Below are 14,273 nucleotides of genomic sequence, written 5' to 3' on the forward strand. Positions count from 1 at the left end.
CGGGACGGACGTGGCCGTGGACTTGTACGTGGCCGTCCGGCTGCTCTTCACCGTCCTGGCCCTCGCCCTACTCTCCATCTTCGTGAGGCTGCGGGGAGCAGAGTGGGAGCGGCCCCGGGAGCCGGCGGCAGCCGAACCGGCCCGGGAGAGCGGCCCCGGGGACCGAGCAGCGGCGGGAGCGGGGCCGGAGGCCGCGAGGGGATGGCTGCCGGTGGAGGAGGTCGGGGCGGTCGAGGAGCAGAAGGAAGGGGCTGCCGAGCAGCGGGAGAAGGCGGCGGAGGAGCCGAGCCCCGCGGCAGAGCCGAGCCCCGCGGCCGAGCCCAGCCCCGCGGAGGAGCCCAGCCCCGCGACGGCCGAGAGCATTTCCCGGACGCCGCCCGCCGAGCCCCAGGAGGATGCAGGAGACCCCGCAGCATTTCCCAGCAAGGCAGAGGAGGAAGAGCTGGACTCAGGAAAAGAGAAGCTGGCGGTGGGAGAGCCGGCAAGCACAGCAGCTACACCAGCCCCAGTGACAAGTACAGCAGCATCGTTTGAGAGTTCTGAAGGTTTTGAATGGCCTTTGGGCATCCTTGGGACCTGCCTGCTGATTGTGATGGGGATCAGCATGTTGGCACACACACAGACTGTGTTCTACCCACAACCATCTTGTCTGATCTCAAAAGTTAAGCAGAGTCAGGTCTGGGTCTTGTCTGGGGTTAGACGACGATATGGGGGGACCAAGAGATTTTCCCCAAAGCTGGACAGTCATGAGTGGCAGGGTGTGTGTGACAGTATGGGCAAATATCTAGTCCACTGGGCCCCTCCAGTGCTTTGGAAGCATCGGAGATGGAAGGCAGCTGTGTGGAGTCCCCAGCAACAAGCTGCAGAAACTGCTGAAGGGGACAGTGAATTATTTTGAGCCTGGTGGGCCCAATGCACTTCAGGCCAGCAGAGCAGAGATGCAACACAGAGATGGACTCATGATCGAGGGGTGGACTTAGCAATGGACACTATTGCCCAGGTTATTCACGAGTGTGAACACTGCACACAGTCTCTCCTGCTCTGGAAGACTATTACAAGAGATGGAGCCTGACATCATGGACCAGATGGACTCAGCAGCTTTATAGGGACTGGTCTATGCACTAAGATAAGAGTGCACTGAGATAAGAGCGATGGTATATTGAAAATATGGGATCTGAGCATGACGTGAATGGTATGGAATAAGGGGTGGATAATGTCCTGGGTTCAGCAGTAGCAGTCATTTTTCCTCTTCTTGGTAGCTGGTGCAGTGCAATGTTTTGACTTTCAGCTCGGGAACAGAGCTGATAACAAGCGATGTTTTGGTTTGGCCAAGGACTTTGTGAGCCTCATGCTCTGCCAGGGAGGAGGGGAAGCCGGGAGGAAGCAGAGACAGGACACCTGACCCAAACTGACCAAAGAGGTATTCCATACCACAGCACGTCATGCCCAGGAGGTAACTGGGAGTTAGCCGGAAGGGCTGGGGGACTGCAGGGTTGGAGGAGGTATCGGTCAGAGATTGGTCGGGCTTGGGGGGCGAGTTATCGGTCGGCTGGTGGTGAGATGATGTATTCTCTTCCCTTGTTATTTCCTTTATCATCGTTATCATTGGTGGTAGCAGTAGTGATCTGTGTTATACCTTAGTTACTAAACTGTTCTTATCTCAACCCGTGGGAGTTGCATTCTTTTCGATTCTCCTCTCCGTCCCTCCGAGAGCAGGGGGAGGGCAAGAAAGGGGGGGAAGTGAGTGAACGAGTTACCTGACTGGGTTTAAACCACGACAACAGTCTCATATATCCTTGATAGCAGTGATTTTGCGTCATGATCTCCACTTGTAAAAGCCCTAGGTGAGGCAAAGAGTATCCCCCTTGAGTCCTTGTCACTTATTAGAGAACAATGGGGGGGAGACAGGCTATAGACAGAGTCTTCAAAGGAAAGAGTAGCTTATCTTTGTCTCAAACAGAGCCAAGAACATTATATCAATGTCCATGCATATTTATGTATTTATACATCTTTAAGAACTACTCAGGATTTCTCTTTCTGAGGTGTAATTTTGGAAGTTGAGGTATGGAAGTCATTTTTCTACAGTAAAAGTAGCTGTTATTAGAAGGTAATTGGTAGCCCTGTTGTTTTGCCTGTATTTTTGCTGTTTCTAGGACAGTTAATGCAATGTGTTGCTGAAGTCTCATTAATGTTGTTATGTTACCATGACACATATGCAAATATAGAAGCACTGTTGTCAGGCTGATGTAGCTAAATTATTACTACTCTATTTTTCCAGTATTCATTTAAAAAGATCTAATTTTTGTTAATTGGGTATTATAATATTTAATATAATATACCATTTTAAATAATGAAGAATAGTCAAGTGATCTGTAAGTGATCATAATGAAATAGTCAAGTGATCACATGCAAATTTGCGTAAACAGGGTAGCATGAATTGAATACATAGCACTGAAAATAGATTTGTCCTTCAGGTTCTGCTAGGGACAATGCTGATAAAGGAAGAGAGGGTTTTGTAATGATGAGAACCACTTTAGTATTATTACTTGAAATAGCTACAAGAAGAAGCCATAGATAACAATAATCTTCAAACTGGAGAGTTTGAAAGCTTCGAGAAGCCAAAAATGACTACAGCTGCCTTGAGTGATGGTGGAACAAAGCCATATAGTTGTGAATAGTTTATGCAGATGAAATAAAATCATAGTCAAAATGTGCAGTCATCAGGTTTTTGATCCAAGAAGCAGGTGGTACATGTCTATCTCAGAGTTTTGGAGGGGTTTCCTGGCATCAACCATCTCAAAGAATCATAGACTAAAGCAACAGTTTTGACATCTACAGTTAGATAACACAAGGGCACCATCGCTTCAAACACAAAATTATTCCTTGTCTGTGGTCTTCTCCAGACATTCAATGAGGCAGATTGTTCCTGTTTTAAAATAATGCCTCAGAGCAAAATGCCACTTTTTTCTGGAAGTGCTAAATGGAAGCTAATGACAGAAAGGAAACGATTTCCAAGTTTTACAAGTGGCAACCGTTACAAAAGGATGCATGAGCTTTTCAAATCCATTTTTATTTACTCTAAGTCATGGCTTGTCAAGAACTGGGCAACAAAATGTGTAAAGAATGTGGCCACAGTTCCTGAATTATTTATAACCTGGTCATAGCATTTGCAGATCTCTTTACTGTTTGTTTTTTAATTTTTTTAATCTGCATTTAAAATTTCACCAATTATATTTTGCTTTTGTATTCTTAGAATAAAATTACCACTTTAATTATTAATGCTTAAATAGCTCTGCATTTTCAGTGGTCACTTAGTGACTTGTAATGTGATGGCATTTTGGGCCTCAGTAACTCCCTTAGCCCTGTTATGCAGGGCTTCTATTTCTACTACTTCTAACGCCTCAAATTTGCGAGAAAGGAACATTTTAAGAAGAAGAATCATCAACAATACTGAATAAACAATCTTGTGACTTTTAAGATATTTGAATATTTTTCTGTAGGAAATTTAAAAATAAAATACCATGTATATTGAGTCTGGATCTGAAAGTGATTCTTCTTGACTAGAGGAGAATTTTACTGATGAAATAACAGATTATGTGATCAATTTTCTCTTTCCACTCCGAAGAAAGAATTGAAATATAAACATATATTTATGGTGCAATGCAGCACCGAGTCTCAAGAACGTCAGCAGAGCAGCTGCCTTTCCATTTTCCCCTTCAGTTGCCATCTTAAAAAATGCATAGTCAGTGTAGAATGGTGAGCCCAGGCACTGATCCATTTTAAGTGCTTTCATTATAAATTCTGTTATTAAAAATAAAAATTTGGTAAGCTGTCATTTCAGTCCACGTTCATTACCTGCATGCCAATCATTAGCTATTCACTGCATGTGTCTGTTAAATAACCATTCTGTAATATTGCTTTTTTTTCCATTTTTAGTTGTTTAATTATTCCAGTTGGAAATGAGTAGAAGTGCCAAAAGATTAAAGAAATGGCTACTTCGTTATTTAAGCAATGATTGCTTATCACTGGTCAGATAAGTGGATTCAGATTCAGGTGACCACATGTAAACATCTACATTTTTAATATCTGTGTCTAAGCTAGTCCTCTCAGACTCCCTCTGTAGACAATGGAGAGAAAAAAAACATTTTTAGAATGCAATGTCATCCCAAATTAAGCTTCTAAATGGCAGGGGGGTTGGAACTAGTTGATCTTAAGGTCCTTTCCCACCCTAACTATTCTATGATTCTGTGATTCTATGACTTGCACCCTGGAAATGCTAGTTTCAGTTGACCATAAATGGAAACAAGGGTGACTAGCTTAGATTTTTGCTGTGTAGATTTCCAAAGGCAGATGAGATGAATCCCATCCCTGTGCTCCAATTAATCATGAATGCCCACAGGTTTTGTGTGATGACACTTCCAATGTAAACGTACTGTGGCTGTTTTTTTTTATGCAAAGGACATAGTGCTATTCAGTGCTCTGCACAGATAAGCAAGTTCTGTTCAGTAAGGCCACCAGTGGCAGTACACTGATGTTAGGACTACATTTCAAATGGCTTAGATTGTCCTGATTTTCATGTTGTCTAAATAGTACCAGAGTATTATCACATCCACATTCTTTCCAGAATGGATCAGTTTGAGGAACAGCATTAATACCTGTATGTAGACATACAGAGGTGGTATTTAATATTTCTGATGGAAGATGAATGTAATGGTCTTGACCAAATTAGGTCTTGCTATGCAAAGGAACATATATTATAAATAATAATAATACCTATTTTTGCCTCAGCAAGCTCAGAAAGAGCTAGTTTACAAACAGTGAAAAGGGAGGAGCCTGAATGGAACTAGTATTATTTAGAAATGGCACATAGCGAGGGCTCTTGCATTAAACAAGGTTGAAAAAGATGACAGATAATGAATGCTGAAAGACTTTTTAGGTTCTGCAGTTAATTTAGGACATTACCTTAATGGTGATTTTTCCTGTGGGTTTTTCCCCTTAGGATGATTTCCAGCATGCAGCCTCAGAAACCAACTGGGAGTCAGTCACAAGCTCTGTCTCAGTAAGTAATTTGTTACTATTTTGCCCATGGATGGGGTGATAGGAATCCCACTCACTAAATGGCACCTGTACAGAGGAACCATGTATTCACCTTTGGCAGAGGACGGATGAAATAAGTATTTATCCAACTCAACCAGTGTGTTTTTAAGGAGAAAATACTGAGGATATTCCTTCAGCTGTTGTAACCACATGAGATAGCTACTGGGAAACATTTCTTGCTTTCAAACTCATGCTGCCAAGATGAAAATACAAGATATAAACTTACATTTTTCAACTGTAAAATGTCTTAACCTGAATAGAAGACTATATTAAAACAGACTGGCAGGAAGATGATTCTAGCTTTTCATTGTCAATAATGAGCAACCTGATATAGTTGAAGATGCCCCTGCTCATTTCAAGGGGGTTGGACAAGATGACCTTTGAAAGTCCCTTTCAACCCAAACTATTCTATGATTCTATGGGGGTTTTTAAGTGTTTGTAGCGAAGTATTATATCTGAAGTATCTTATTCATCAGTGAAATGCAACTTAGGAAAAAAAAAGTTTGAAAGAAATCAGGAAAACAAGTAATCTGGTATAAAATTTTACTTTACTCTTTATTACATTTGATTTGTGTCACTGGGCAGAAATTTTCCCCTCTTTCATTTCCAAAGTAAAGATAAATGCTGGGGAATGTCAGTGTAGCATCAGAATTCATAATTCATATGTGCTCTGCTTGCTGGTCAGAACCATGTCACAGCTCTTGTAAGTGCCTCTTAAAACACATGAGACAAGGGTCAGTGCTCAAAGCAGACTTGAGACCAATGTTTTGAGCATTCATAGAAGAGGATTTAGTGGTAGCACCTTTGTTACAGTAACTGCCAGGACTTGCCAGTGGAGGAGCAGTAAATGAAATAATGGCAAATTCTACCGACTAATGTGCAAGCCAGGCAGCAAGTAGAGAGAAGATTCTGTATTGCCAAAATTAGAAGAGGTTAATCCAATCTCACTTGTGTTTACCCTTGAGCTTGCAAATAACAGTTGCACTTCATGATACAATTCATTTATAGCCTTAAACTAATTGTGTTGAAAGTCCTGAGTAGTAATGTTAGCAGGGCTGAGATCTACTGGATATGCCAAGTACAAGATGGTAAAACAACATGTTATTGAGAGACATAAACTCAATTTTCATTCTAATATTGGGCTGGAAAAGAAAATCTAGAACGTTTTGTTTAAAAATATGGTAGGGTGGTATTTGAAAATGTAAGCCTAGGGCTCCCTCATCAGGTAAGTATGAAAATGAGATGAAGTATATGGTAAACACCATGTTAGTTATCATCCTTTACACTGTAAGATGCACAATACACCAAACAATAATCCATTATTTTTTTCATATATATATATATATATATACACACACATATATATAAAAGCTCATTTATCTTTCACATCTGTTTGTTACTGAAAAATTGTTAATGTGTTACAGGTAGGGTAGTTCAGTACAAATATTACAGGTAACCAGCCAATGCCCAAAGTCACTTGGAAACCTGCAGCTAAACCAGAAGTAAACTCCAATTTCATTGGTTTTCCTATGCTGTCCCCTATCCAATAAAACATATCTTCTTCTACTGCACATCCATTGCACCCATGAGCCTTTTCTTATCCTCAGGTACAATAAGGTAGAGAGGTTGAGTGATTTTTCCCAAAGGCACAATGAAAAAAGTATGAGAACATCCAAATTCTTCAGGACAGAAAAATTCAGGAATTCTGCCATGGTCCTGAGGAGCAGAAGGACAAACACAGACCTGCCAACACGCTGACATACTCTTCTGCTGATAGCTCAGTTTGCGTGGCAGTTTTGCTGCTCAAACCTACAGGGAACCCAAAGACTCATTTTAGTATCTGGGTACAACTCTCAGAATGAAAACTTTAGAGGGAGCAAATTATTTCTTGTCTGTGGTCATATCACAGAGTCATATTTTGTACTTGTTTTTTTTGTTGTTTTTTTTTTCCCTCAGAAAGCTAAAACTAATACTTTTGCCCATAACCCAGCATGGCAAACACAGGAAAAAAAAAAAAAGGAAATAAAATTTACTCCTTGTTAGGTTAATTTCCATTACCTGTGAAGTAATGTTATGACCAACAAACAGGTGTGATATACGTTGAACTGTCTGTCAACCTCACAGTACAGACAGGAAATGGAAAAGAATGGGGGAAGAGAAATCAAGGGTAAGAGCACTGGCAACCCCCTCCCACAAAAATAACCCCTTTGTTTCCCATGAAACTGAAAATACTTTCAGTGCTTTTAAGAAATGTACAAGAGGTACATAATGTGGAAAATGTTTGCTCTTCAATGCTTCTTGCATTTCACTACTCCTCTTGCCCTTTTTCTGGATTCAGTCTTGGAAGCCAGATTATGATGAGCACAAGCTCTTCTAAAGCTAGTGCCTCATTCTTGGCAGGACAGAAGAGAGCCAGCTGGTTTGGCAGCTTTGAAGTTGCTTTTGGGCCTGTCACATGGTGTCACTGCCAGTAGGTTATGTGAGCTGTTGAAATAATTCCTCTTGACTAGACTGTCACTGAGAAAAAAGTTAAGCCTTCTTCTGTGTGTGAATGAGGCAGCACAAATCTCTTGAGTAGAAGTTTTTGTATGAAAAGAAAATGGGGAATCCCTGCTGCCTGTTTTAGTTTGAAATGCCCTGCAAATTCACAGCCTGACCTGCAGTTCTGTAATTAAATGCATAGTTGAACATGTGAAAAAAAAACCTCTTGCATCATCCCAGCCACACACCTATGGCCTGATTTTTCTGCTGCTGTCTCTTGAGCATCCTTGCACCATCTCACTTATTTTTGAAAGGCAATCGGGGCCTGACATTTCCCTGTTGGGTTGCAGTCACAGATGAGCCATGAGCTCCACGGAGCTCTCCTCAGTAAGCAATAACATTTGGGTTCATTTTTCTTTTGTAACCTCAAAGAGTGCATTAGCACAGCACAGTGTCTCCTGCAGCATTTTTTTTAGGCAACAACGCTGTGTTCTCTTGGCTGGTGTGAGCTTTTCAACTCTTTGAGCTCCTGTCTCTCTGACAGTCTCTACTCCAAGACACTTAGAGAGTCTGGAGAGATGGTTTGAGGTATGCTTTCCCTTTTAGTGGGTCATGAATTTTTACAGCCATCTGCACTGTGTCTTATTTAGCTCTGTATCGTAGAGGCATTGCAGTCGCAAGTGGGCCCTCTAAAACTTCTTGTGCTGTTCATGAGAAGCAGTAAAGAACAGCTATGCTTTATTGACCAAAGTATTGTTTTCTGTTTCTTCTCTTTGTTTTTTTTTTTATAATTTGAACAGTCCATACTTTCAGTAAGCATATGCAGTAAAATATCAAGGGCTGTTACTTCTGTGATATAGCTTACCATTACAGACAGCTGGTTTGTTTTAAAAGACATATATACTTTAAAACGATTTAGTAAGCTTTGAAGGACACAATCCTGCAAAAAAGTAAGTAACTTTACTTGGATGAGTTGACATTTCCATTACTACCCAGCTGAGTAAAGTTGATCACAAAGATCAATAGCTTAACATATGCATTTTTTGGGGAAAAAATATTTAATTTTAAATGGCATGTTTCTGCCACTTTACTTCAAAGATGGGTTTTAATAAGATAAGAGGATTTCTAGGGTTTTTTCCCCCACTGCTTTTACTCACAAGACCAAAATTCAAACAAGTCCTGCTCTTTTTTATGCTTCTGCTTGGACAAAATCAGGTATTTTGATTGTGGTCCTTCAGAGAGAAACAGATCTGCATTAATAGCTTACTTGCATGTATTTTACACATACTATTAGGCCTTATGCTTGGACAGAGGAAAAAGTGATATCAGGGTAGTGAATATTGTGATTCTAACTGATGATTATTAAAAATGTTTGAAGTCCTCTCCAGTAAAATGAAAGTGCTGCAATCTTTCTGACAAATTCAAGTTGTGCCACTAGTTCAGTGGGAGCCAAACGCACTCAGAAAATGGTACTTGGCCCTTCTTGGTGGAAAATAATATTCCATTCGGTATTGTGATATAACTGTAAGGATACAACTGTGGTGGCAATCACAGCATTCATTGTTACACCACTGAGATCCAAATATCACACTTTTTCTCATTTGCTTAGTAACTTATATTTTTTGTAATAAGGTGGGAGAATTGACATTAATCAGTGTTTCATAATACATTTAATTCTTGGGAATAAAAGGCCATCTTTTCAAGTCTTTAACCAAGCCAAATTTGTCATCCAAACTGACCAAGGAAAGGAGGGAGATCTAGTGGACTTGCTGCCTTTGTCTTTCTCTGCTGTGGTTTCTCCTCTGCCTGTTATGGATTTGCTAACAAAGCTGGCAGAGCTGTGAAGGCACTTCTGGTCTTTGATCATGGCTACCATAGTGGTTTCCAAAGATATTTCCATTACATCTTTGTGTATGTGCAAACCATTATCTCCTTTGAGGAGTGGGTGTGCATGTTGACAGACCAACAGTGGCAGTGCTTCCATTCCCTGCATCTCCTCTAGGACTTGTTTGGAAGTTCCTTGGTGAATTTTCTCCTTACAAAAAGAAAACACAGATATAACACAGCATGGCTCACCTAAGGACTTCAAAAGATGGCCCAAAATAGCTGTTTCAGTCAATAATGATTTTCTCAGTAACTGCTTTGAATTGTTTTAAGTGGTGTTATAATTTATTCCAAGTACACTGAGATGTATGTCACTCTTAGGGGGTATCCTATCCCTCTCCATCAGTGACTGATCCTACCCTCACGGCAGAAGCACTGGATCAGACCATTGCTGCATTTGACACAGTGGAGGATCTGCTCAAACACTTTAACCCGGACTCCTGGCAAGAAGATCTTGAGAATTTGTACACAGAGAGTGGCCACCATTATCGAGGCAGGAGCTACCATGACAGGAAGTCAAAAGGTAGGAAAAGACACTGTATACATGATTTGGGGCAAGACCAGGATATTCTTTCACTCTTCATAGAAATGTCCTTTGGGCAGTTATTAGATTCTTGTGCCCATGTTCCTGTTGGAGTCACAGGGCAAGTGTGACAATAAAACATCAAGGGTATTAAAATCAGGGATAAGCTATTTAATCCTTAATCATTTTCTGACTAAGAACTCGCCTGAGAAATCAGGCTGAAAACTGCCCATCGTTATGATGAATTCACAAATAAAAACATAAGCCCATGTGTAAAGGACAGATGGTTCTCAGCTTCACCCTCTTAAACAATGCTTTGTGTGTAAGACATGGGGCTCCTAATTACCTGCACTATCATCTTTCCTTAAATACCCTGCTTAGGGATCATTCTCTGTTGAGTGAGGAATAATAATTTTTATCACATTGTGCTTAGGGAAGCATCTGGTGCAGACACCTGTATGTGCAGCTGTTTTTTCAGGATGTGAGCATCTCACTGGTTTTCATTATGTTGGCAGGGAACATTATTATGGTTTAACATCTTTGTAATTGAGCAAAGCGCACATTCTGGGTTATGTTTCTTGTTTCCTTCTGTTAGGTCAAATCATCCACCAAATGGTAAAGCTAAGGGATGTTAAGGTATAAGTACAAACTCATAATGATAAAGAAACACTATTTAGAAGTATGTCATGCTCTGGGGTAACCATGGGCTGAAGGGCCTGATGAAATTTCCCTTTAAGTGCAAGAACAGATCTAGGAGGTCTGTTAGGGTTCCCTGAGATGACAATTACTGTAGTCTCCACAGGAGCTCTGGAGTGAAATATTTGATATGAGTGAGTTCTCCTGTTAGTATTGTCTTCCAAGTTATATATTCATATGCATTCTTCTTTACAACTTTAGAATTATAATGCCCAAATCACAGTTCTGATTCTGTGAAATTTAACATTTATTTACATCTTAATTCCCATCCTCCCTATGTTAAGCATGTGCTGGGCAGGGAGAGAGGATTTTAATTCTATGAAATTTACTTGCTATTAAATGATAAGCTTTTGATCTTAAAAGAGATATGTAAATTGCATCTGTATTAGGGAAAATGGCGTTGAGGAGTGTTCTCAGGACTTGAAATCCAATCACCATATTGCTAAATTATCTGGCCTGGTCTCTGCTTATTTCTAGGCCAAATGTCATTACCTCAGGTCATTGCTGGACCTGAAACAGGAGCTGGCACAAGCCAGCTGCCATTCTTGGTGATAGTTTGCACCGGCCACCTTGTATTAAAGACTAAGAGATAAATGGTAGGGATATGGGCTGTCCCATGGATGTTGACCTCTGTGCAGTAGAAGGATCTCAGGCACATACAATATATTGTTAGATGTGCAGCCAGCTTGGTGTAAGGTTTCCAAGGCACTTTGGCCATCTTTGGTTTTAGGCTCAGCACTTCAAAGGAATCTGCAATATAGCCCTGAGTACCCCTCCAGTGAAAACTGAACCTTTTCATTCTGTACCTTTGTGGCACATCCATGACACAGCACATTTTGTGAAAAATGTCATGTAACTGCCACTGCATCACTTCTGACATCAATTTGACCTCATTTAGGGGTCTGTGAAACATGTTCTGTGTGTCCCTTATTCCCAGGCTGGATTTGACATCGACAGACACATATACAAACAAAATAAAGGGTCTGATTTGATTTTAATAGAAGCTGATTAGAAACCTCAATACTGTACTGGTTCTGCTCTTCGGATTTCGTTTGACTCTCAGATCACATTTGGCCTAGTACTCCATATATTTAAATGACGAAATATATGGGAAATAGCATTTGCTGTTTTATTAGTTCAGACTATGTAGGCTAGAGTTACTAATCTGATCTAGTAGTGCTCAGAAATTCAGATGCATAACGTTTTCTCCATTTAGTGTAAATGTAATTCATCGTCTTGCATAACAAAGCAGTGTAAAAAACATAAAGAGTTTTCCAGTTATTATTGTAACACTTGATTTATTTTAATAGGGTTTTTTTGATTATTGTTTTGATTACAGAAATAAGAAAAAAAGTTGTAAAATAGTTTTTCTCTTGTCTTCAAACTACAGGCAAAATTCCCTGACTGTTAGCAGCTCTCTGGACAAAAGCACCTCACCACAATCAGATACTTAAAAAAATTCAGTTACGAATTTTTACTTAGTCGTAAACTTCTGGCAAGATTAAACGCTTATTCTTGAATGATGTCAGGAGTGGGGAATAGCTTTAACAAGTCCTTATATTAGAAATGCTTGGTGGATTTTAAACACAGACACTGGATCTCTGAGGGATGTTTATAGGCAATAGGACAACCTTGCAGCAAAGAGAGCAACAGATTATATCATCATTTATTTCAGATATCTATCTGTTTCTGCTTCTAGCTTGGGTTTCATTTTTTATCCCTAGTTGGAACAGCACTGAGGCAGATAACAACAATTTGATGTAATCTCTGCCTGTCTTTCACAGAGTTTTCAGAACATGTCATATATGTAGTGTAAATGGATCTCTAATGATTTCGCTCCTATATAACTCTCTTCATGTACCAAATTATGCCACAAAATTGAGCTTAAGAGGTAGTGTTGCTGAATGCCAATTCTAATAAAAGGTATAAGCTACAGGTTGGGCAGAGAAGAGATTCAGAGCAGCCCTGCGGAGAAGGACCTGGGGGTGTTGGTTGATGAGAAAATGAACATGAGCAGGCAGTGTGTGCTTGCAGCCCAGAAAGCCAACCATATCCTGGGCTGCATCAAAAGAAGCATGACCAGCAGGTCAAAGGAGGTGATCCTGCCCCTCTACTCTGCTCTCGTGAGACCTCACCTGGAGTATTGTGTGCAGTTCTGGTGTCCTCAACATAAAAAGGACATGGAACTGTTGGAACAAGTCCAGAGAAGGGCCACGAGGATGATCAGGGGACTGGAGCACCTCCTGTATGAAGACAGGCTGAGAAAGTTGGGTCTGTTCAGCCTGGAGAAGAGAAGGCTGCGGGGAGACCTCATAGCAGCCTTCCAGTATCTGAAGGGGGCCTATAGGGATGCTGGAGAGGGACTCTTCATTAGGGACTGTAGTGACAGGACAAGGGGTAACGGGTTAAAACTTAAACAGGGGAAGTTTAGGTTGGATATAAGAAGGAAATTCTTTCCTGTTAGGGTGGTGAGGCACTGGAATAGGTTGCCCAGGGAGGTTGTGAATGCTCCATCCCTGGCAGCGTTCAAGACCAGGTTGGACGAGGCCTTGGGTGATATGATTTAGCGTAAGGTGTTCCTGCCCACGGCAGGGGGGGTGGAACTAGATGATCTTAAGGTCCTTTCCAACCCTAACGATTCTATGATTCTATGATAAATGATATTTAAATGTTAAGTTTTCCTAATTTGGCAATCAATCATCTATAAAGGTAAGGATCAGGGTAAGGAAATAAGAAGCACGGTGTTTTAGCACAACTGAAATTCAGAATCACATTATAGACAGAGTGAGACGGCATCTCAGATGTTTACATAGTCCACCCACCCAGCTTAAGGAAGGGTCACCATTAACAGGTTGCTCTGGACCATATCTAGTCAGGTTTTGCATATATCCAAGAATGGAGGATACACAACCTCTCTGGACAGCCTGTGTCTGACCACCCTCCAAACAAAGGAGGGGTCTTTGTTTTCTTTTAAACATTTAAATAGGTTTTCCTATGTTACAAGTTGAGTCCATCACTTCTTGTCCTTTGAAAGAAGATTCTGGCTCCATCTTCTTTACTCCCTTCCATCACAGATAGATCAATCCCTGAATACCTCCTGCAAGAACCTTAAAGATGAAAAGTGTGTTGATTAAGTCTGTGTATATGTGATAACTCCATTCCATCTACAGAATCTGATCTCACACCTCTACAGCACTGATGCAGCTCTATTGAGTTAAATGCATTTCTTTCTATTTACACTACTGAAGTGAGATATTGGTATCAGGTGTGTCTTGCTCTTAACCACATGAAGTCTGAAATTTAATTCTACATATGTTCAATGGGGTTTGCTGTTAACCGCTTCAGACAGGCAGAAAAGGACAGAAAAGGGGAAGACACACATGCACATTTTCAAAATCCTGGAATGAGCTGCCTTGTGTAAACTACGAACTACAGTATACTCCTCCTTCATGAAAATATGACAAGTAGATGTTTTACCCTTTGCAGCAGTGGTAAATATACTCAAAAAGTTTTGCTATCCATTGCTGCATTCTGAAAGTGAATATTCAGCCTTAAGCTCATCCTAGGCTCTTAGGAAAAAAGCAGGTCATAC

At 40.7% G+C, this 14,273-nt stretch overlaps 1 protein-coding gene across 5 annotated transcripts in view; it reads left to right on the forward strand.

The window, feature by feature from the left end:
* PDGFD (platelet derived growth factor D) overlaps positions 1–14,273 on the forward strand; it is a 141,804-nt gene that overhangs the window by 105,330 nt on the left and 22,201 nt on the right. For 4 of the 5 annotated variants that reach the window (XM_062615330.1, XM_062615329.1, XM_062615332.1 and 1 more), the window contains 2 exons: positions 5,000–5,059; positions 9,784–9,985. In XM_062615330.1, the coding sequence (XP_062471314.1) occupies positions 5,000–5,059; positions 9,784–9,985 (262 nt within the window). The remainder of the gene's footprint in view (positions 1–4,999; positions 5,060–9,783; positions 9,986–14,273) is intronic. The other variant, XM_062615333.1, reaches the window with a different exon arrangement.

Source organism: Pezoporus occidentalis, unplaced genomic scaffold, assembly GCF_034315485.1.
Source record: "Pezoporus occidentalis ecotype Australia unplaced genomic scaffold, CSIRO_AGI_Poc_V1 ctg18, whole genome shotgun sequence".
Classification (NCBI taxonomy): domain Eukaryota; kingdom Metazoa; phylum Chordata; class Aves; order Psittaciformes; family Psittacidae; genus Pezoporus; species Pezoporus occidentalis.